Source organism: Lactuca serriola, chromosome 7, assembly GCF_051521515.1.
Source record: "Lactuca serriola cultivar US96UC23 chromosome 7, Lser_US96UC23_V15, whole genome shotgun sequence".
NCBI lineage: Eukaryota > Viridiplantae > Streptophyta > Magnoliopsida > Asterales > Asteraceae > Lactuca > Lactuca serriola.
Window position 1 is genome coordinate 5,534,013 of NC_136414.1, and position 22,048 is coordinate 5,556,060.

Below are 22,048 nucleotides of genomic sequence, written 5' to 3' on the forward strand. Positions count from 1 at the left end.
GTCATCATTGTCAATGTCCATAAAGTTTTAGGAAGTTGACCTTAGCAAATAGATAAGACCATTAAGGGTCTTGTCATAGTCTGTTTCATAGGAGTCCCAAAGGAACTCACTATGTGACTTAGAAAGTGACTGAACCACCAACTTTCTTAAGACTTTGACACCCAACTCTCCCGGCTTGTCAATATGTGACTACATCTCCAAGATGTGATCACACATAGACCTTTGCTTGCCAATAGGGCTTGAGTGACCTTAACTTTTCAAGAACTTGTGAGTTAGGGAGAATAATTGGAGGAGGTGAAAGAAGTATGATTTCCATGGGATATCATCTTCATTTAGGAAAGCTTGTTTCAAGAGATTTGGGAAGATCATAAACGTCTAAGCCATACATCTTTTGGGAGATATTCAAGATAGTTGATTTAAAGTCCTTAATATAACACCCAATATGAAATATTAAGGCTAGGACCCAACACAATACTTTTATAACTTGGAAGAGGGATGTCATAATCCAAGCTATAAAATATTTGAAGGTAGGTGAATGACGATTCACCAATTTCCACCAAGATAAACGAAATGTATTATTAGGTTTTAATTGGTTTTGAAACTCCTAGATTCTTTTGAGATTCATTGAACTTTTCAATGACATGTTTCAATCTCGAGTGTGCCCTTCAGGTTTTGTGACTGGGATGCCGAGGATCACAAAACAAGGTGTGAAGTAACCATGCAAATTACTTGGTACTCTTAAGTGTTTACCCCTCAATCGATGTGCTGGTTAACCACACACGCTCCATCGATACTATATTAAACATTAAGTTACCCTTTGCCTACCTTGTTAAATACGAGTTAGTGTGCCGGTTAACCACACACGCTCCACTAACCGACTTAAACAAAGTGCAAAGTGTAATTTCATGGATTAGCACCTTATTTACATCTTCCTAAGTAACTAAGATTGGGTATTAATAAGAGTTTAGTTACTTAGTATTTATCATTAATACTTTTAATGAAGGGAGAATTATAGTCCTTGTCCTACCCGTTCGGCTAACGACCCTCCACCAGTCAAGGAAGCGGTGGGTGAGAGTGGACACCCATTAAGCTGCCATTTTATAGGCAACAACCTTATACCCCCCTTATAGACCGGCTTCGTGAATGAGGCCTACTAACGGTAAGACTGATTCTTATATTAGCATTTCATGGCAGCTTGCTTTTCCTATTTTTTTTTATATTTTCAGTGTTCCAAATGCTTATATCTAGGAATCGATGATGAGCGACAAGCTATTTTCACAACAGGTAATGTAACGCAATAGATCATTTCTGAGTAGGGTGAATTGTTATTTCCACAAGGATATGTCATTGTGATAAAGTTTCATGATTGTTAATATTTCAGGGGCTACAGAAATTAAAAGATAATGACCTTTCAAAATCTTAGTCATTCATGGGTTCCTTCTTAAAGTAAGCAAAACTGTGTTGATGACTATTATTGGAGATGTAAGGAGTTAGAAATTTGAAAATTGAAACGATAGGAACCTTAGTATAAGATGTAATATTGATAAACGAAAAAAAGGGCAGGTAGGAAGAGTCATTTATTATTAGTTGAAAATATTTTGTAAAGAAGAAATTTAGAAATTGTTTGGGAGTTATGCAGTTTTATTCTTATAAAGGAAGTATTGGAATAGAGGCATGATTTCTGTCTGGTAGTAGAATTTCAAGTAGGAAGGTATGATTTTTTGTGAAATAAATTTAAAACAGATAATATATAATATTGGTTTTGTTGAAGATATATGCATTTTGCAGTTATATTGAGGTTGAAGAAATGACAACGGGAAGTGCTGTGACTTTACCATCGCAATCACAGTCGGATACATCTGGATCTGATGGATCGGTTTTTATGAGCACATTGGATCATGTTAGCCTACCCGGTATGGGTAGGGGTGGAATTGGTACGGTACCAATTCATTTTTCTGTAAACCGTGTACCGTACCAACTATAATTGGTATAAAAAAATTGTTACCGGTACCGTACCTAGTATACTTGGTACTAATTTATTTGGCTACCAACAAGTTTGGTTGGTACAAATTGGTAATGGTATATACCAACTTCTTTTAATTTTCTATTATAAGATTTAAAAATAAGCAAAGACATCGGGATTTTGATGTGTAGTATAGAAATTAGTTACGTAGTTCATTTAGTTTACAAAAGAATTCTACCGAAGTATCGCTAAAGTAATGTTTTAATATTGTGCTTTAATGTGGTAATAACTATTGACCAATACGACCAAATGACTAATATAATGTTTTTTTTTTAAAGGGGACTTCCCTAACGAGGGTTTCCGGGCCAGCTTTCGCGCACCGACTAATCCCCCGCTGCAAACATGAGGCTTTGCCTCATGCCCTGGAGTCACTACAGGCGAACCTCCATGGCCACAAGGGCTTAGTAGTGTCAGGATTTGAACATGGGTCAATAGGTTATCCACCATATCTTCCACATGCCTTACCAAGTCACCACAACCCAAGTGGTTACTAATATAATGTTATTAAAACAGTAAACACTAAATACAATTAACAGTTGAAATATATATATATATATATATATATATATATATATATATATAAAATGAATTGGTTGGTACAGTATTACCATGGTATTCCAATTTTTGTATCATTACTGTACCAACATTGATCAATTGGTACGGTATTACCAACCAAACATGTTGGCTACCAAATATATTGACTACCAAGTTTCTTGGTTCGGTTGGTAACTTGTTGGTTGGTTTTTCATGGTATAATTTTGCCAGCCCTAGGTATGGGGCTTCTTCAAGACGCATGAATGCTGATTTGGCAGTCCCAAGACGCGTGAACACCGTCCCAAAGGCCGGTGCTTTGGCTGTGGCGTGAGCGGGCGTGAGTGGGAAGACGGAAGAAGACGGAGAGGTGGGTTGGATGTGAAGCTAACATAACGCACATGTGGCAGCACTTTTCCGGTGGAGTGGGTGTGACCACTCCCCATAGCCTTAGTGGTAGTGGTAATGACGACAGTGTTGAAACCAGTTTTGTAACTTACGAGGAGAAAAATTCAGATTAGTTTTAGCTCGGTTTTGCCGACACATGGGTGACACGTAGATTCCATAGATTCAAATTTAATTAATATGGTGTAATGGAATTCTTATTTTGGAAAATAAAGTTGTAATTTAGTTGGGTATTGTTTTCTATTTAACATGGATGAAGATGCAAAGTGAAAATGAAGAAAATAAAAATACTCGCTATACTTATTTATTGTATCATATATTCTCAAAAACATATTGGCTCATCTTTGTAGTTTTCTTCTCTTATGTTGGGAAAAAAAAGAGGCCGAATAAAGCCTTGAACTAACACACACTGTACGTACAAATTTATAAAATATACTCATTCAATTACAGTCTAATCTTGTACATATTCCTTAAATTTAAATAATCATCAGGCTATGATATTTCTATTACCTAAAATCTAATCACATTGTGATCCTAAATTACTAAGATTCCAATTTTTAAAAATATCAACAACTTCAAATCATAACATAAATAATAGAGCGAAAAAACACAATAAAGACTAATCTCATTTATCATTTTCCAAAAAAAAAAAAAAAAGAATATTCACATTTACCAAAAAAAAAAATCACAGCTCAATATTATAATATTAAGAATTTCGCAGTTTATATATGCAAAATTATATGAGTTATTTTTTATATTATTGGGTCAAAATTATGTGAGTTATTTTTTATATTTTGATGGCAGAGAAAAAACCAAAACCAAAAGGTATTTTTACACGAAAATTCAACCTTTATTTGACCATTTTCATACCATAACAATACACATAAATGGATTAAAACCATATATTGTTTAGAACAAACACAAAGAAAACAATACTGCTATTTAGTAGAAGCTATCACAAACAAACATCCAAAACCCAATTACATTATTCAATTAAAAAAGTAAAAGATAACACAAATGAATATTCATAGTTTACCAAACACAAAATTTTGAAATCCAAAATAATATGCAAGTAAAAGAAGGAAATATAAAAAAAATATCTTAGGAGAAAACAATGAGTAGCAAAGAAAGATTGTTGTTTATGATCATTTTTCCACCTTAGGAATCAACAATTTGGTTGTTATTCCAGCTTTGCCATTGCCTTAGTGCTATACTGGAAATAGAGTTTATGTGGACCATCAACAAACTTTATAGCACCATTATTTAACCCTATTGTGGGTTTTTGAATGTAGTAATCACCATATTCTTCAAAAGTTTTTCCTTGTAGGGATGCAAATGGTTTATCCACATTACATTCAATTTTGGCGTCGTATAAATAGATGAAAAAATATAAAGTTATACTACACATAAAAATAATTATAACATAACATGTATAAATAAATAATATCAAAAATAATAAACTAAAAAAAATCCAAAATACCCTTTCGTCCATCAATATCATTCCAATCATACGAATCTGTTTCCACAGATGAATAATTCGAACCTTGATCGTGTAGTCATCTTTTGCAAGTGCCAAGTCACTGATCATGGTAACATTGGTGTTTTCCATTAAGCTGTAAACCAAATGTGGTAACGAAGATTAGTTGTTATATAACAGAAAAGTATTGTAAATAAATGACAAAAATAATTTTCAAAAGCATGATGACGAAGCATAAATAGTACACATATAAGAAAGTAAATATATGCATTTGCACTCTTTACAAATATGTAAATAAGTTAAGTGGAAACGATAAATTTAACAAATTTGTTTGGCTTGTAAGTTGTGCATTTGCTTCTGTAAATTGCATTATTGAACATCCTGTTGTAGAAATTGTTTCCAAAAATAGAAACTGTAAACAACCCATGTATTGTTAGACTAGGGAGTTATTGATGATTAATTGACATGGAATTTGGATCTTGAAATATCTTACTGCAACACCTTTTTTTATGACTTATGCCTTTCCCTGTGTTACAATATGTAATCATTGTAAACAAAGTTATTCAACTTTTAAAATTCCTTTATGTACAGAAATAGAAATCATGGGCATTTAAGGAAAGACATGGTGAAATGTCCAAAATACCCTTATGTCCAAAATTACATTTGACTTTTATTGGGGTATTTGTTGGGAGTATCAGTATATTAATATTATCATCTAAATAACTCTAAATAATCATGTTTCGAAATAGATTTGAACTTTTACATGTAGATAAACTATAAAAAGAAATTAGCGACATTTAAAGAAAGTCATTATACAGTTTCCGAGATTAGTTAATAAACTAACAATAATAAAAAAAATAGAAATTCCTAAATCGTTGTATTCCCATATCCTTGTGTTACAATATATAATCATTGTAAACAAAGTTATTCAACTTTAAAATTCCTTTATGTACAGAAATATAAATCAGGGGCATTTAAGGAAATACATGGCGAAATGTCCAAAATACTCTTATGTGCAACTACCAGAAAGATATGTAAAACCAAACAGAGAACAAAAATAATTTGATACACTTTTATGTCGACCAAATGCATTAAAGATATTTTGTTATTGAAATTCTAATTGTTTGGAATTCAAATTCCTTAAAACCAATCACCTGCTAACTCTATTTTGAAGAATTGCCTATACATTGGTTGTGTTATCCAACGAAATTTAATCCTTTATATGCATGTGATCAATTTTAATTCAGTAGTATTTAAGATATTTTGATATGCAGGAGAAAAGACTCAGAGTAAAAGTGCAAAACTTGACAATCACAGTTGTTGCAGCAGGGTGTGTGACAGGGAAACAAAATTTCTTTGAGGCATTTAATCGAACAGCTTATATGCAGTAAAACATGTGTAAATAATTAGTATATAAATTTGTATACAAATCGAACATATCATGGAAAGGAGACGAGGAAAACATGAAATGTTCAAATAAAAAGAATCAAATCATTTTGGTGATTATGTAAAGTAATTGTATCGATCATTACATATGCTAACCTGATGTAGTAAATATTGTTGATAATGGAGTTTGATGATGAACGTGGTGATGCTGTAAATCTTCAATCTCTCAATAAAAACGACATATGAATAAGATTGTAGTTGTATATATTTTTCAAAATTGAATTTGGAAAGGATATGAAGAATAGTTGTGAATGAATTGATTTGATAAGTTTCAACAAATAAGAGTTAATATGAGTGTTGATTTCCGAGAATTGTGTATGTAATTTAGGAAGATATATTTTGAGTAAATGTATTGATTGACAAAAATCGGAAGGATATTGCCATTTCCTTTATTTGTATAATGCAGTAAATTTTTGAGAATTTCTAATTTGAAAAAAAAAAACAAAAAATCCATAATTTGCAAAGTGGAATAAAATTTAATTGAAAAAAGCATAAAAATGTCATGTGTCATATTGAATGAGGTGGTGACACGTGACATAAAACCTTCATTTATTAAGGGAGATTGACACATGACATAATATTAATGTAGAATTGTATTAGAGTGACACATGACAAAAGAAGATTAAAGTTATTCTTTTATTAGTATAGAGATTTCTTATACCATTGAGAGTTCGCTTGGATCCAACATAACCTTTGGTTAAATAGTGGCTAAGTTTGAAATTTTTGGTTTTAAACCCGAAATTGAATCGGAAAAACTGAGAAACCAAACCCATCGGTTAGGTTGAAAGTTCAAACCTAAATTAGTACCCAATTATGGTAGTGTGGTATTATGTGGTGATGATGTGACATTATTGTAGACATACCTCACTTGTACATAAGTCTATTTTCCTCTTGTATAGATCTTGTATGATGTCCACATTATCCTAGCATTTAGTGTCCATATGTGTAATGTTTACCTTGTTGCTTTCTTTACATGGACAATTATCCATTCAAACTTTGGTGAAATGTTTAGACTTGAGATGACTTTAGTGAGGTGTTTTAACTTTAGGTGATTTTGGGTTTTGAAAATATAAGCACATGCATTGCATTATATGGAGATTATGCCCAAATATTGAATCTAAACATGTGTTTTTGATGTATAATAATAGTTATTATGTTAAATAAAATCTTATTATGATAAAGAATATATCATTTTATTATTAAAATATTAAAATATATTTTTCATATAAAACTTTTGTGTGTGGTTGGAGTTGAAAAGGATTTCAGTGTAGGTTTTATACAAATTAGGTTAAGAGGTATGGTCACCACCAACCCTCTAAAAAAGTGTTGTCAACTCAGCGCCACATCAACTCTACTACATATTCACTATCAAACCACTAACCTTTGAAAATAGTTACCACTCTACAATTTTTATCTTTGTATTTTTTATTTTTTCGTTTGTCATTAGATTAAATAAAAAAACATAATTTAAAACATAAATAAATATTTTACATTAATTAAAAACACACAAAATTAAATCCTAAATTACTTAAAAAACATAAAAAAAAAATTAAAACATAAATTACTAAAAAAACATAAAACGTACCAAATAAAACCTAAATATTAAAACACTAGAAACTAATTTCCATATTTTTCGCAGACTTGTTGGATTTTTAGAAATGTGGTTAGATTTTCCAGGTCGAGATCAGATTGGGGCTTTGTGTTTATGATTTAAAGATCGGTAAGTATTATTTCTGGCGACAAGCTTCCTCCGTTGCTTCATTTTTTCTAGAAAACTTAGAGTTTGTCTATTTTTCCACAAGTACGTCTTCGCTACTCGATTTTCCACTTGAAGACGCCGTCTTTTTCGTTTTGTCCCTTCCCAGTGGTCGACGAAGTTGGACTTCCGGTGGACCCTCCCACTCGGTGCCATCGAAGTCATCATTGAGGTCGAGGCCAAAACCCACGTCTGAATCGGAAGTTCTTGGCCTTTTGTTGGAGTCGGTAATAGATCACGAATGCACCTCACCCGGATAAAGGACCCATTTTGGACCCTTACGACAAACTTTCCACGCTTTTTGGTTACCGAATGGTTTGCTCTTATTGGTAATTTTGTATTGGTAGCATGCAGTTGATAAAATATTGAAATCATTGCTACCACCTTTGTGCATATTTTTAAGATTGTCAAACATGTCATTAAATTTCGTCCAAGCCGTTCGTAGGTCATGCCATTTTGCATTAACCGTGTCGTATGTCTGCTCCGTTTCCTTTCCTAATAGCGAATACAAGTGGTCTAAAACACGATTTCAAAAACTTTGACCAGATTGCGTGTTCCCGATGTCACCATCTTGCGATATGAAAATTCAAGCTTCCGCTAAAGCTTCCTCCTCGTCTTCGTTCCACTGCTTGGTTTTTTGTTTTTTTTTTTGGAGTTTTTCCTTTTTTGTTGTCGTCTTCTATATGGTTGTTGTGCTTCTTGTACCCTTCAGTTGTCGTCATTGTCGAGGTTTATAGGTTAGGATTTAAATAATGATACTTGAGATGGTTGTGAAGGTTGTGCTTGAACCTGTTGAGGTTGCGATTGTTGAAATGTTTGAAATTGAGGTTGATTGAAGTGTTGTGGTCGTTGTTGTTGGTGGTAGTTTGGGTGGTATGAAGGATTTGTGAATAGAGGTTGTTGTTGGATTATGGATGTTAACATTTGCATGTAACCAAGATTTACATATGGATCATTTGAAGTGTTTGGAGTGGATGAACTATGAAATATTTTGATTTGGATCTATAGGTTGAAGAAAAATAAGAAAATAGAAAGAAGTTGTGTGTTTTGGTAGTGTGAAATGTTTATAAAATAGGTGGTATTTATAGTTGTAGATTGTGTTTTTACAATTGAAAATTAAAGATTTTTTTTTAACTCAACTACTACAAAGGAAAAATGAAAAAACAGTCAAATATGTGACCGTTGTTGCTGCTTTTTTATTTGTCGCCTTTGTCCGTCTTCACAGTCAAACCATTGGTCGATGGGGGGGGAGGTGTGTTCACGCATCTTCTGGTCTGCCACGTCAGAGGTCACGCGTGGTTTGTGCTACCATACCAAATAGCCTTATATAATATATAAATCATATAATGTCTTAGGAGTAGAAGTTGAAGTTGGAATCGGTGGTCCTCCGTGCGCCACCACAAGTGGTTTGTCGTTGGTCTAAAATTTGTGCTAAAAATACATAAGCCAACAAATATACATGTCTTAGGGTATTAAAGAAGTGACAACCGTTAAAGTGGATAGACTATAGAGCAAATACCAAACTGAAAATGAAAAGATTTATTAAAGAATTATACACATATTCCAATAGTTGTCGTGAGGGGTGAATGTGAGGGGTGAAGGGATATGTGCACTGCTAATAAAAGGTCGTTTGTACTGTGTGCTTTCTTGTCTTTTTATTATTTTTATTATTATATCGGAAAACTGTTAAAATGAATAGTTATATACAAGTATGAGATGATACCTGTTTGAACCAATTCGTCGTGATATTTTAGCTCTCTTTTGTCTTTCTTAATTGAAAAATGGGCTAATGACTTGAAAGGGTAACAAACTTTCGACTTTTTTCACATTTAGTCACTAAACTTTTTTTCGTTATCTATTTGTCATTGAACTATTGAAATTGTTCACATTTTACCGGTCATAAGGGTAAAATGTGAACAGTTTCAATAGTTTAGTGGCAAATAGATAACGAAAAAAAGTTTAGTGATTAAATATGAACAAAATGGAAAGTTAGTTTTCCTCTAAAAAGTTCAATGACTAAATGTGAACAAACTTCTTCTTGTATTATGTTTTAGCAAATTATTTATTTTTGTTAAATTGTAGCAACATTTGTTGATGAAGAAATCTATGAAATAAAAAAAATAAAACCCTGCAAATATTTAAAAAAAAAAAAAACAAAAAACCGAAACCAAAATAAAAAACCAATGGTTTGACATTTTCCAAAATAAAAAATCAAAATTTCCAATTTGATTTTGGTTTTACAAAAAAATGAACCATTCTCACTGATGTGAATTATGATCATTAGTTTGGCATGCGGAATTTGTGCATCCCATGAATACGTAGTTACAACATCGTCTAAACTCGTAATTCATAGTAATGAGTTAGAGTATCATCGCATGAATACATAGTTACAACATCGCCTGAACTCGTAATTAATCACCTTCAGGTTATGGGTCTGCTGGTGTTTCCACTAGGTTGTCTAGAATAGTCCGTGGTCGTCATCTATACTCTGGTAGATGACTACATTGCCACATTGCCGGTTAAGGTTATGGTATCTCCTTTCATCCTACATCACCTATTCATCATCATCTATTTACCTAATTATCTTCACATTTCTATCATCACCTATCTCTCATCATTTTATTTCATCACACACCAACTATTTAATCTACCCATGTTTCGTCCGCAACATATTTGTAGATATAAAATAAATATACCGTTTAAATCTTTTAAAACATGTATAAAATCGTTCATCCAGCATAGACAACAAATATTCAAATAATATGCACACATAGCACGTAATTTATATAAAATACTTCATATCTACGTGTAAGATGAAAGTAACTATATATACCATAAAAATCCCATAAATGCTTCCTAACTTCAAACCCCAAGGTTTACTTTACTAAAGCTTCATATTCTCGGCTCTCTGGACCTAAAAGGGTCCAGATTCCTAACTTCAAACCCCAAGGTTTACTCTACTAAAGCTTCATATTCTCGGCTCTCTGGACCTAGAAGGGTCCAGATCTATAACACAAACTTGCAAAAGCCCTAACCCCTAAAGATGAAGTGATTCAAGCCCTAACCCCAAAATGGAATCTACACAATAAGGAAGGAAAGTGGTTCATTTTTGTACCTCAGAATGAAGGTCCTTGCTTGAATAACTCAGAACAATAACCTTCCTTGGTCCCTCTTATTGGAACTCTTCTCCTTTCTTGCAAAATCACACCAAAAAGCTCAAGATAGCTCTTCCTCTCACTCTACACACTCAAGCTCGCTAGGGATCTCACTTATGGGAAAGGTAGTCGCAATTGAAGGCCATAAGTGCCTTTAAATATGGCCCGGGCCCAAAGATTTAGGGTTTCTGCCAACAGCGCGGACTCGTCGAGTCGCCTCACCGACTCGTCGAGTCCATTCATTAATCTGAGTCATCAGTCGCGACCTTACTCAACGAGTTAAGTCGTCAACTCGTCAAGTCTCTCTTCTTAACTCAAAAGAAAAATACTTAAATTATGATACCTGTAAATTTGGATGTTACATTTTGTTTTTTTGTTTCATAGATTTCTTCATCAACAAATGTTGCTACAGTTAAACAAAAATAAATAATTTGCTAAAACATAATACAATAGGAAGTTTGTTCACATTTAGCCATTGAACTTTTTAGAGGGAAACGAACTTTCGATTTTGTTCACATTTAGTCACTAAACTTTTTTTCGTTATCTATTTGCCACTAAACTATTGAAACTGTTCACATTTTACCCTTATGACCGGTAACAGCCGGTCATAAGGGTAAAATGTGAACAGTTTCAATAGTTCAATGGCAAATAGATAACGAAAAAAAGTTTAGTGACTAAACGTGAAAAAAATATAAAGTTCGTTACCCTTTCAAGTGTTTTAGGTGTTTGGTTGGTGGACAATTTTTCAACGTGTTTTATTCAATGTTTTAAAAACCGGTTTTTTAGTTGAACCGGTATGGTGACCGGTTTCCGGTTCAACCGGTTTAACTGGTTAGATAACGAAAAAAAGTTTAGTGACTAAACGTGAAAAAAATATAAAGTTCGTTACCCTTTCAAGTGTTTTAGGTGTTTGGTTGGTGGACAATTTTTCAACGTGTTTTATTCAATGTTTTAAAAACCGGTTTTTTAGTTGAACCGGTATGGTGACCGGTTTCCGGTTCAACCGGTTTAACTGGTTCGACCGCTGAGTAAACCAGTTTCTATAATTTTCATCTTTTTTTGTATTTTCGCACACATACCTACATACACAAATCAAGAATATGATGTCCATACGTTCAAACATTAAAATACATATGAAAACAAATTGTATATTATTCTAAAAACATTAAAATAACTTATAACCATAAGTTTTATATCAATCTACGTGGATTAAAAAGAAAATAAAGTCGTAGATGAATATAAATGCATTAAAAAACTTCATAACATTTATCATATGCTTTTATTTAGAAAAATTCTAATAAATGTTAAAAACAACTAAAGTTTATTATGCAAAAGGTTTCAATTACATGTGTTTTTATTCAATTTAACCGGTTCAACCAGATTTTTGTAAAAACCGGCCGGTTCGATCCGGTTCAAAAATAGACATAAAACCGGTGATAGTTAAACCGTTTTCTTCTCCGATTCCCGGTCCAACTGGTTCGACCGTCCGGATCAAACCGGTTTTTAAAACATTTGTTTTATGAGCTTATTTATGATTCATAAATTTGTGAACTGCATACTATAGTTTAAATAGCCGCATCTTTTTCTATATTTGTCATTATTGATTACCAACTTTCTATCAACAAGTTAAAAAGTTTCTATAAATACACATACACACTAAATTATAGTGGAAACAGCTCATTGTTCTTGGTTCAAGCAAAAATGTTTTAGACCCCGTTTGATATACGTCTGATCGAGTCAAGTCAGACAAGACAAGTGAGATTTTTTTTAGCGAATCAAATGTAATTTACTAATTCATCATTGATCATATGGCATTTACATAATGAAATCTTTTTTTTTTCATCTGTTTTTGTATGTAACGGTTATTATATTTTTCTTTATTACCGATAAGCAGGCATTTAATCTTTTTGAAATATGTTAAATAGATTGTAATTTATTTTATTATATAAAATAAAAAATTTGGTAGATTATATTGTTCATCCATGTATAGATTTTGTTTGTTTTGTTAACAACTTGTAACCATTTTGTGTATAAAAACAAAAAAGAAAATCTTTTATTCGCTTGTTTACCAATTAAAGATGATGGATGAAGAAAGAAAGACATACCCAAATCACAATTAAAAAGAATCTAAAAGGACCGACTGTTTCTGTTGAAATATAATGCCCAAAGTGAATAAACGACCACCTAAAATCTAAATCACTTTTTCCCATACATGGACTCCACCTTCCCATCATTCCCACCAAGCAACAAATACTTATCTTTCCTAGTCAAATTGGTGCACTCAAATCCAAGAACACCACCCAAAACTTTCTGCACATGATTCGCCACCTCAATCGCCGATTTCCCACCACCCTTCACCGTCATCTCCGCCGGCAACCTCTCAAGAAACGTAATCTCATAAGTGGGACTCGGGTTCATGAAATAAAAATACGGGTCCCAAAACTTAACCCCACGAACCGTCGTCCCATTAAACATATTCTGCTTCAAATCCATTGCCACCGGAACAATCCTATCACTCAACTCAGCAAACAAGGCACTGAACCGCAACAAAAACGGTTCACGACAAGTCGTCCCTTCCGGGCACACAACCAGGTCACCTTTCTGAAGCAATTCTTTGATCCGGGCAGCGTCGGTTTCCCGGTCACGGGTTAGGGCAATTGCGGGGATCGGAGACATGAAGCGTGAGAGTTTGCTTACGCTGTATGTGACACAGAAGGGTTTGCGACCCAAGGCAATGGCGATTATGATGGGGTCCAGGGCGGTTCGGTGGTTGCACACGTAGAGGTTTCCGGGGGTGCCGGGGGATGGAGCTGCTGGTGGGTTGCCGCGGATTACGAGTTTGATACCGAGCATGCCATAGGTGTAACGGACGATTCGCTCCGGGAGTGGGAGGTTGAAGTAGACACGGATGAGTGATAGGATGAATCCGAATGGGAGCCAGATGTATGTGATTAGAGCGTTGAATGGAGTCGGCCGTTGGACTAACCGCCCGTCGTGGAAGATTAGTCGGGTTTTCAGGCGGTCGCGGCCTACTATCGTCGCTGATTCGTCTTTCGGCACCATGAAAGCTGTCTGCAATTCAAGTCACAAATTACATAATTAATACTAGGATAACCAAAAGTTTTATATACCGTTTTTAAGCAACCGTTTCAAATTTCAATAACGAAGAAATGTTTTTTTTAATGTAATACGTATAATCTTAAATAGAATAAAACTTGTTTATTCCCTATAAATAATAAATCATTAAATAGATAATAAGGGCAAAATATATTAGGTTGGGTTGGTGACTTCTAAAGGTTGTTGTGTATAAGTTGAATAAGAAAAAAAAAATTGTTGATTAAAAGGTTGGGCTGGTTGAATTTATCAATAAGGTCTTAATACTTAACATACTAAATAAAAAGACCCATCAGTAATCATAGACTTGAAATTCTATTTGGGTCAGAAATCCGGTTCAATCTATTGTCCTCCAAGTCAACTCAAGTCTATAAGAATAATTGGAGGTGTAATAATCGACACAAAAAAAGAAAGAAAGGGACTAGTACATGGTAGTGGGCCTAGATTTTTCTTTCAAGGGGAAGGGAAAGGGGTTGGGATTGATAATTAAACAAGCTATCTACTACCGTCTTCTTTAATTCCTTACTTGTTCTTACAAATGTACCACCAAACTTTACACCGTTTTAGCAGATCTCCAACCACCATCGCTTCACAAATTAATGTCTACAGTTTGAGAATCAATAATGCACCGAAAATACAGACCGGATAAGTAAGTACTATTACCCTGTTTACTGTACCCTCATATTCTAGTCGGTCTTTTACAGCTTCTTGTCTCTCAATATATGGGCTGGGTTTCAGACCATGTCAACAATCAATTACATGATAATTTTAAGAATTACCGTATACATTCCAGAATAATCCTTTTATAGTGCTTAAGCATAAACATGGGAAGCCCTCAATTCTAGCATATTCTATACCACTTACCAATGGATCCATCAAAAGATGCACTGTAATTTGGAAATGAAGCCTAAAACTTAGCTAAGATGATTGACATTTAATTGGAATTGATGGTTTTGGACAAAGTACCAGACAATATCACTTTTCAGTTACCAGTGGACTAATTCTTATGTTACAAGCACCAATTTTGTTAGAAGCAATTAAAGTGAATATTGTTACCTTGATGTTAGCTCTTCATGGAAAAAGAACTACATATAGTTGAGACCCGATCTAGAAAATAGAAATGCTTCTAAACTAGAAGAATAGGCAAGAACAAATTAAGATATACATACCACTATTAATAATCCACACAAATTGCAAATTGAAAGAAATGGTATACATGCATACCAAAATAAAAAATGAAGGGATTATTATTATTATTATTTGTGATGCATTGTTTACTAAATTAATGATTAGCACATTTTTATGCTTTGTCCTGGCATAACTTGCATCATCTTTTACTTGTTCCATAGAATTGATATTAAGGCAGGATAGCAAATCAACAAGTTAAAGCAACAAATCTCCTCCATTCTTTCCAATATAAATTTCAATTTAGCACGGAAGAGTGTATTTAGTATGAAATGCGAACACTAACCGATAGTATGCAATAAAGAAAAGAGCACGATCTAGTTTACTTTATTGGCACTAAAAATAACAAAAGCGTAAGTCGGTTTGTGCTTCGCCTTTGTAGATTATTATGTATTACGCCATTTAACTAGTTCCAAATAAACATAATAGATGCTAGACATTTCAAGAAATTAACTGAAATTTGACTAACCTTGCAAACGGACATGAAATCGTGATCAGATTTCCGATCGCCAAGTCCGATATCAGGCGTATCTTCACCAAATTCCTTCAGGATCGCCAGCTTCTTCCATTTGCCAACCAAAACACCAGGCTCCTTCACGAATCCTGTAGCTCTCTTCGTCTTCTCATTCACCTCGATCTCCGTTCCAAGCACCTTCTCCCCTCCCAAAAAATCCTTCACGAACGCATCCACCATTACTGTCGGATTCGCCGTAACAACTACTTTCCTCTCGCACCTATCAAAAACTTCAAAACTATCACTCCTCACGTCCGCCGCATAGAACCGCGGCAGAACGGCGCGTGACGCAAGCTCGATGTCCTTCACCTTGATCCCGGAGAAGGAGATGAAAATCAACATCTGTATGGCCAAAGCCTCCGATATGAAGATGTAGGCTACAGCAACTATCGGAAACGAAAGTAACAGAGCAAGGCCGCGAAGGAGGCTGCCGGCTTCGATCGCTACAAGCATGTAGTATGGAAAAGCAGAGGTCGCTTTCAACAGAGTTCCGTCAAGATCGGCCGCCACTGACTGGTGACTAATGGCGGAGACATCGCATTTCGAGATCGGTGGAAACGCCTTCTCGCCCAATTCCGGCTTCTGTAACGACATTTTCTCTCTCTGCACTTCTGTAAGCAACTGAATGAAAGGAGGGAGGGGGAAGGGTTCCTTTTAAATGTGGTGTGACACAACCTAAATGACCAAATTGCCCCTTGAAGATAGGTGGGAAGTTTTCGCGGGGTGTCAGTAAAATGACGAAAATGCCTCAAGTAGTTGAGCGGTTTAATGCACCGGTAAGAAAGTTGACTGATAATTTGACTTTTGATTCTCTTTTACATTTATACTCTTTTTCAATTATGATGTTCGTGAACACAATCTTCTATATATGTTAATAAGTTTTTTTTTTGTTTTTTTTTAATACGATATAAATATTTTGAATTTGTTATAATTGTTTTATTAATGTTAAAATGTCATATTATTGGATCTTCATTTTTTTATTAATGTAATAAAAAGTATTATGCGAGTTGATTAAAAAAATAAAATATTAAAATATAAATAATAAGTATTTTTTTGAAATAAGAAATGAAGAAACATATTAATTGCAATTTAATATCATATTTATTATATTTAATACTTTACATATATAATTATAGTATGTATTATGTGGCTTTTTAATTTTAAAAATTGAAAAAAAAAAACATAAATTAGCATGTGGATATTATTTATTTAAAAACTATCACAGAATGACAAGTGTCAAAACTCATTAGAAATTGACATGTGGCAAAATTATCTTCATTTATTATAGTAGACTTGAAATTTTCTAAAAAATTTAATCACTTTCACATTTGGTTTTGGTTGTGTACACATATTTATAAGCTTCAATTTGACGCAAATTCTTCTAAAGTATATTATTATTTGGTTTTATGATAAGGGTCTTGACATATAAGCATACGAAAACTTCATTTTTAAGTTTAAATCACCATTTAAATTATTATTTTTTATCCGTTAAACCATTAAACTCGAAATTTACTTGTTTAAAATATCATTTTACTCAAATTTATCAGGTTTCTAGTTACATTATTGATGTGACATTGACTTCTGATAGTCAAAGGTTTTTATAACAACATGTATTAAGTTATGATAGTCAAAGGTATTCATAGCCACGTGAACCAAACTATTGCTATTAAAATTAACAACCGTATGTTGGATTACCCGAGAAGGAAAGAGAAAACTGAAAACCCCTCTTTCTTTCTCCCCAATTTGAGGTTTCCCAGATACATTATTGATGTGTACATTAACTTCTGATAGTCAAATGTTTTTATAATTACATGTTTCTTTTTCAAACTTTTTTTGTTCTTAAATCTTAACATAAGGTTGTTTCCAGATCATCACTCTTGTTGATCATAATCTCTATTTTCCTTCCACTATCAACCCCATATCAGAAGATGAATCGTGTTTAACCCATATATTTGATTCTTTTCTAGACCCTATCAAAAACCTTCATAATCGGACCAAATTCGCTTTTCTCAAACCCATGTTTCAATTTCAATTCCAACCTTATTGGAGCCACTTGCAAAAATGGTCGAATCTACAAACTCTCCCTCCAGACCTCTCTCTCTCTCTCTCTCTCTCCATCTCACCTAACATCTCCAATTGTACCAACCTACAATCACTAGATCTTTCCAATAACTCCCTCACTGGACCTTTCCCTGATGAACTTTAATACCTTGTCAACCTCTCCTCCAACGCTCTGACATCATCCCACCTTCGCTTCCTATGTGCATTTGTCTCAATGTCATTGAACACCACGATAACATTCTCACCGACACAATACCACCGCAACTTGGATCTTTGGTGAGATTATATATTTTGATGTTTCTAATAACAAACTATTTGTTCCTATTTCGATGGGCTTGGGAAACAAGATTGGGAATGTAACACCCGAGATTTTTATCAAAGCGCGGCACAACATATGGTTTGTCGCGACACACAAATTAAAGGAAAACGTGTAGTGGTTAGTTTAATGAGAATCGTGATGTGGCATTAAAGGTACATGTCACGCTTGAGCTGTTTGGTGAAACCTTGATTCTTATACCTTGGGCCCTATTTAAAGGCTCATTTCTCTAAGGTTTGCCTCATTTTGCACCCCCATCTCCATAAACGTTCTTCCTCCCAAACCCTAAACTCTTTAGAGATGTTTGACATTTGTTCTTGCCTTTATGAAGAGTGGAAGAAAAAAAGGAGATCGCTCTTGGTGCAAGGAGCAACAACGTAGATCCAACATTCTTACATCTTTTCTACACCATTGAGATATATCTTCTAGATATAGATTAATGAGAATTTTGGAGAACTCCAAAACCTTATGGATATCCTATTTTTCTTATGGACTTGTAAGGAGATATAAAAATAGGAATGTGTGTACTTCCCTTTGTGCCATGCATGAGTTTTGTTCCTTGAGGAGTTAGGTTTGGAGTTTTGTTGAGATTGAGCCTCCGAAAAGGATAAAGTTAGAAACTTTATCCATTTTTTAGAAGAACCAAAACTAAAAGTTTGAACCCTTCTCCTAAGGAATCAAGTACTTAACAAGAAAATGGATTATGTCACGGTAAGCATGCCACGATCGAGGAAGACTCGTGTCTATGGGGGGTTGATGGTAGAACAACACGATAGTTGTATGCCTAGAATACTTATTTTTAGGGGTTTTGTAACATCCCGAAATTCAGGTATAGCTATTTAATCCTTCTCCTTTGTCAGTTTGTCAAGAATGGCCCTTGAGTGGGAAAGTGTTGCAAATGAGTATGCTGGGCGTACTGGAGAGTACGTTGTGCGTACTCATGCGCTTAAGTTGGACGCGGACTCGTCTAGGTACGTTGGGCGTACCCAGGGTTACGTTGGGTGTAGCGGGCCCAGATGCAAAACCTAATTTAAGGCTTGTGCACTATAAAAGGAATGCTAAGGCCTTATCCTCAACCACCATTTTAGAGAATGAAACCCTAAGAGAGCATTTCCTTCGTCCTAAAGCTTGTGTGTGAGTATTTTGAGCTAAAGGTGCCTTTGTTTGTTAGTGAAGAATGATGAGAGAAGCTTGTGGAGGCTAGGGTTTGAAGTTCCAGCTTGGATCTGAGTTTTTCAGAGGAAGGAGCTTCACTTTGAGGTAAAAAGCTCAGAACTTTCCTCTTTATTTTGGTTTGGTGTTTTATGGTCCATTTCTAGGGTTTAAGTCCCAAAGGTGGAGACTTTATGAGCAAGAGGGGCTCCATGGACCTAGATTTGTCCCATTTCAGTGTTATGTGTGATATTGATCCATAAAAATCCCATCTTGGTCGTTGTTATGGAGTCATGCTTGAGTTATGAGCTTTAGAGTGTTGAAAGTAGAGAGATTTGGGTGTTGGTGACTCTCACAGCCACGCAAAGGCTTAAAGCCACCAACTTTATGGATTAAGAGGCTTAGAAGTGGTCAAATCTGAAAGTTGGTTGTGGGTCTTAACCGTTTAAGACCCCAAAAGCTAAGGAGTATGAAACTTGGAGTTACGCGGGGCGTAATCCCAGTATGCGCAACGTAGGGGGTCGCGTTCCCCGTTTCTGTGAGGTTTTCGGGTACGCCCAGCGTACAGGTTTGGTATGTGCAGTATAACCCGGATAGTTAACTTTTAGGGTTTGGTCAATGTTAGGGTCTTTGAGCCTTGAGAGGGGTAAAATGGTATTTTACCCTTCTGAGAGTGCTAAGAGATGGATCTAGTCTAACCTTGAGAGTTGTATTGATCAGAGTGCTTATTCCATGTGATTAGGCGGAGGCTAGACCGAGATTTACCGATTTCGAGATTGCCGAGTCACCCGAGCTGAGTCTTCTCACTATACTGTACCTAGAAGGGTACCTATGTATGACCGGAAGGTCTTATATGCTGATATGTGATATGTATGTTTTATGTATGATGTGTATGATAAGGACCGGAAGGTCAATATGATATGGACCGGAAGGTCGAGAGGACATGGACTGGAAGGTCAGGAGGTTACGAACCGAAAGGTCGATACGGGTAGGACCGGAAGGTCTACTGGGATTTTGGGACGGAAGTCCCCTAAGACACTCGGACCGGAGGGTCCCACAGAGTTATGGTCTGGAAAGGCGTATGTGTTGTATGTGGTATTTTGGGGAACTCACTAAGCATTTATGCTTACAGTTGTTGTGTTGTGTGTTTCAGGTACCAGCGAGGACCGTGGGAAGGCGCCGGCATGATCCGTACACACTGAGAGGATTTTTGTATTTGAGATCTTTTGAGATTCTGGGATTATTTATTATGATAACATTGGATACAGTTGTTGGATATTGTTTTTGGTGATTGAAAATATGATTTAAAAATGAAAATTTGTTTTTGAAATGTTGTCATTACAGGTTTATGGTGGAACAACATAAGACATGTAAGCATATAATACTCATTATTGATGGAGGAACATCATGAGTGTCATGAGTCCCTATTGTTGATGAAATGACACGAGAATTGTGATGCCCTATGACGATGGAACGATGCGAGATCCGTGAGTCCTCGTCGTATGTTATTGGTGAAACAACATTAGAGCCATTAATCCTTGTTTGTATGCATTATATGTGTATTGTGTTATGTGTTATTATAGGGAAGTCACTAAGCTTTATGCTTACGGTTTTTGATTTAATGTTTTTAAGTGGTACTCTTGTTAAAGCGAATGGTCCAGCTTGATTGTACCGCACACGTATCGTTGTTGATTTATGTTTTGACTTTCGTTGTTTTTATTATTCTGATACATTTTATGATTTGAATCAATGGTTTTGAAATAATTGGATACTTGGGGTTTTATGAAAAATGGATTTGAATGTTTTACTCTTAATTTAGAAGAATTTTTTGGTTTGAAAATTTAGGACATTACAAGTTGGTATCAAAGCATTGGGTTAAGGGATTTAGATGAACACTCATGTGATTCAAAACTCATACTACGATCTCAAAGTTTTTTACAAACATTTTTGTAGCGTCCCAAAATTTAAGACCAAAAATTTCATTTTCATATTAATAAAATCACCAATCAAACATGTTTATAAAACCATAAAGGAAAAACATAGTATGTCAGCCAAACATCCCAAATACATCATAGTCAAGTAAGGTGGAAATCATGGTGTGTGTTTCTGTGCGATGCGATCATCCTGAGCTCTTCCCTTTCTATCCATAAGTACTTGAAACATAAATTGGAAATCGTAAGCACAAAGCTTAGTGAGTTCCCCGAAATACCACATACCATACATATCTGCTAGCTCAAAGTTTTGTCAAGTCTATTTCACCCCCGACTCCATTTCACCCCCGAGTCTATTTCAACTCATGTGTTTGCCCAAGGTCGTATCGGGTCTATTTCACCCCGGGTTTATTTCGTCCCAATATCTATTTCATCCCCGAGTCTATTTCAACTCATGTGTCAGCAAAAGGTTGTATCGGGTCTATTTCACCCCACATATATATAGCAACAGACACACAATGTCACACCCCCGAACCAGACGGCGGAAACGTCCGGGGGCTGTCGTGACTCAATTGAATACCATAACATTGAATATATATGAAACATAACAACATTCGTCACCATTCATTAATATAGTACAACCAGTAGCGTTTACATGAAATACATTGTTTAAACATTACATTCCCAAAAATAAATTGTTCGATTCGTACATAAATAAACTGCAAGCCATCACTGAATATGATTTCCCTTGATTCACTGGTTCCCTGAGAATACAAGTATTTTGAAAAACGTCAACATATGAAATGTTGGTGAGTTCATAAGTAGTTTTTGAAATCCAATGTTTTGTATTGTTTGAAAACCACCAGAAAATCCGATATTTTCTGAAAATGGTATAGTAAAAAAAAAGGTGTGAAGATCCATAGGTATGCTTGTTTGATTTTATACTTGTAAAAATTGTTCATTAAAATTGTATGCATTTCGA

The 22,048-nt window shown here is 34.8% G+C and overlaps 1 protein-coding gene and 1 pseudogene across 1 annotated transcript; one reads left to right on the forward strand and one right to left on the reverse strand.

Annotated features, from left to right (window-relative positions):
• Positions 1–12,879: 12,879 nt before the first annotated feature.
• On the reverse strand, positions 12,880–16,240 carry LOC145061064 (putative glycerol-3-phosphate acyltransferase 8). The gene is made up of 2 exons (XM_079008432.1): positions 15,562–16,240; positions 12,880–13,865 (listed from the first exon to the last, which is right to left on the reverse strand). The coding sequence occupies exons 1-2, from the start codon at positions 16,198–16,200 to the stop codon at positions 12,990–12,992; spliced, it is 1,515 nt and encodes a 504-aa protein (XP_078864558.1). The 5' UTR covers positions 16,201–16,240; the 3' UTR covers positions 12,880–12,989.
• A 100-nt stretch (positions 16,241–16,340) lies between these two features.
• LOC145061071 (uncharacterized) lies at positions 16,341–18,262 on the forward strand (annotated as a pseudogene).
• The last annotated feature ends 3,786 nt before the right edge of the window (positions 18,263–22,048 follow it).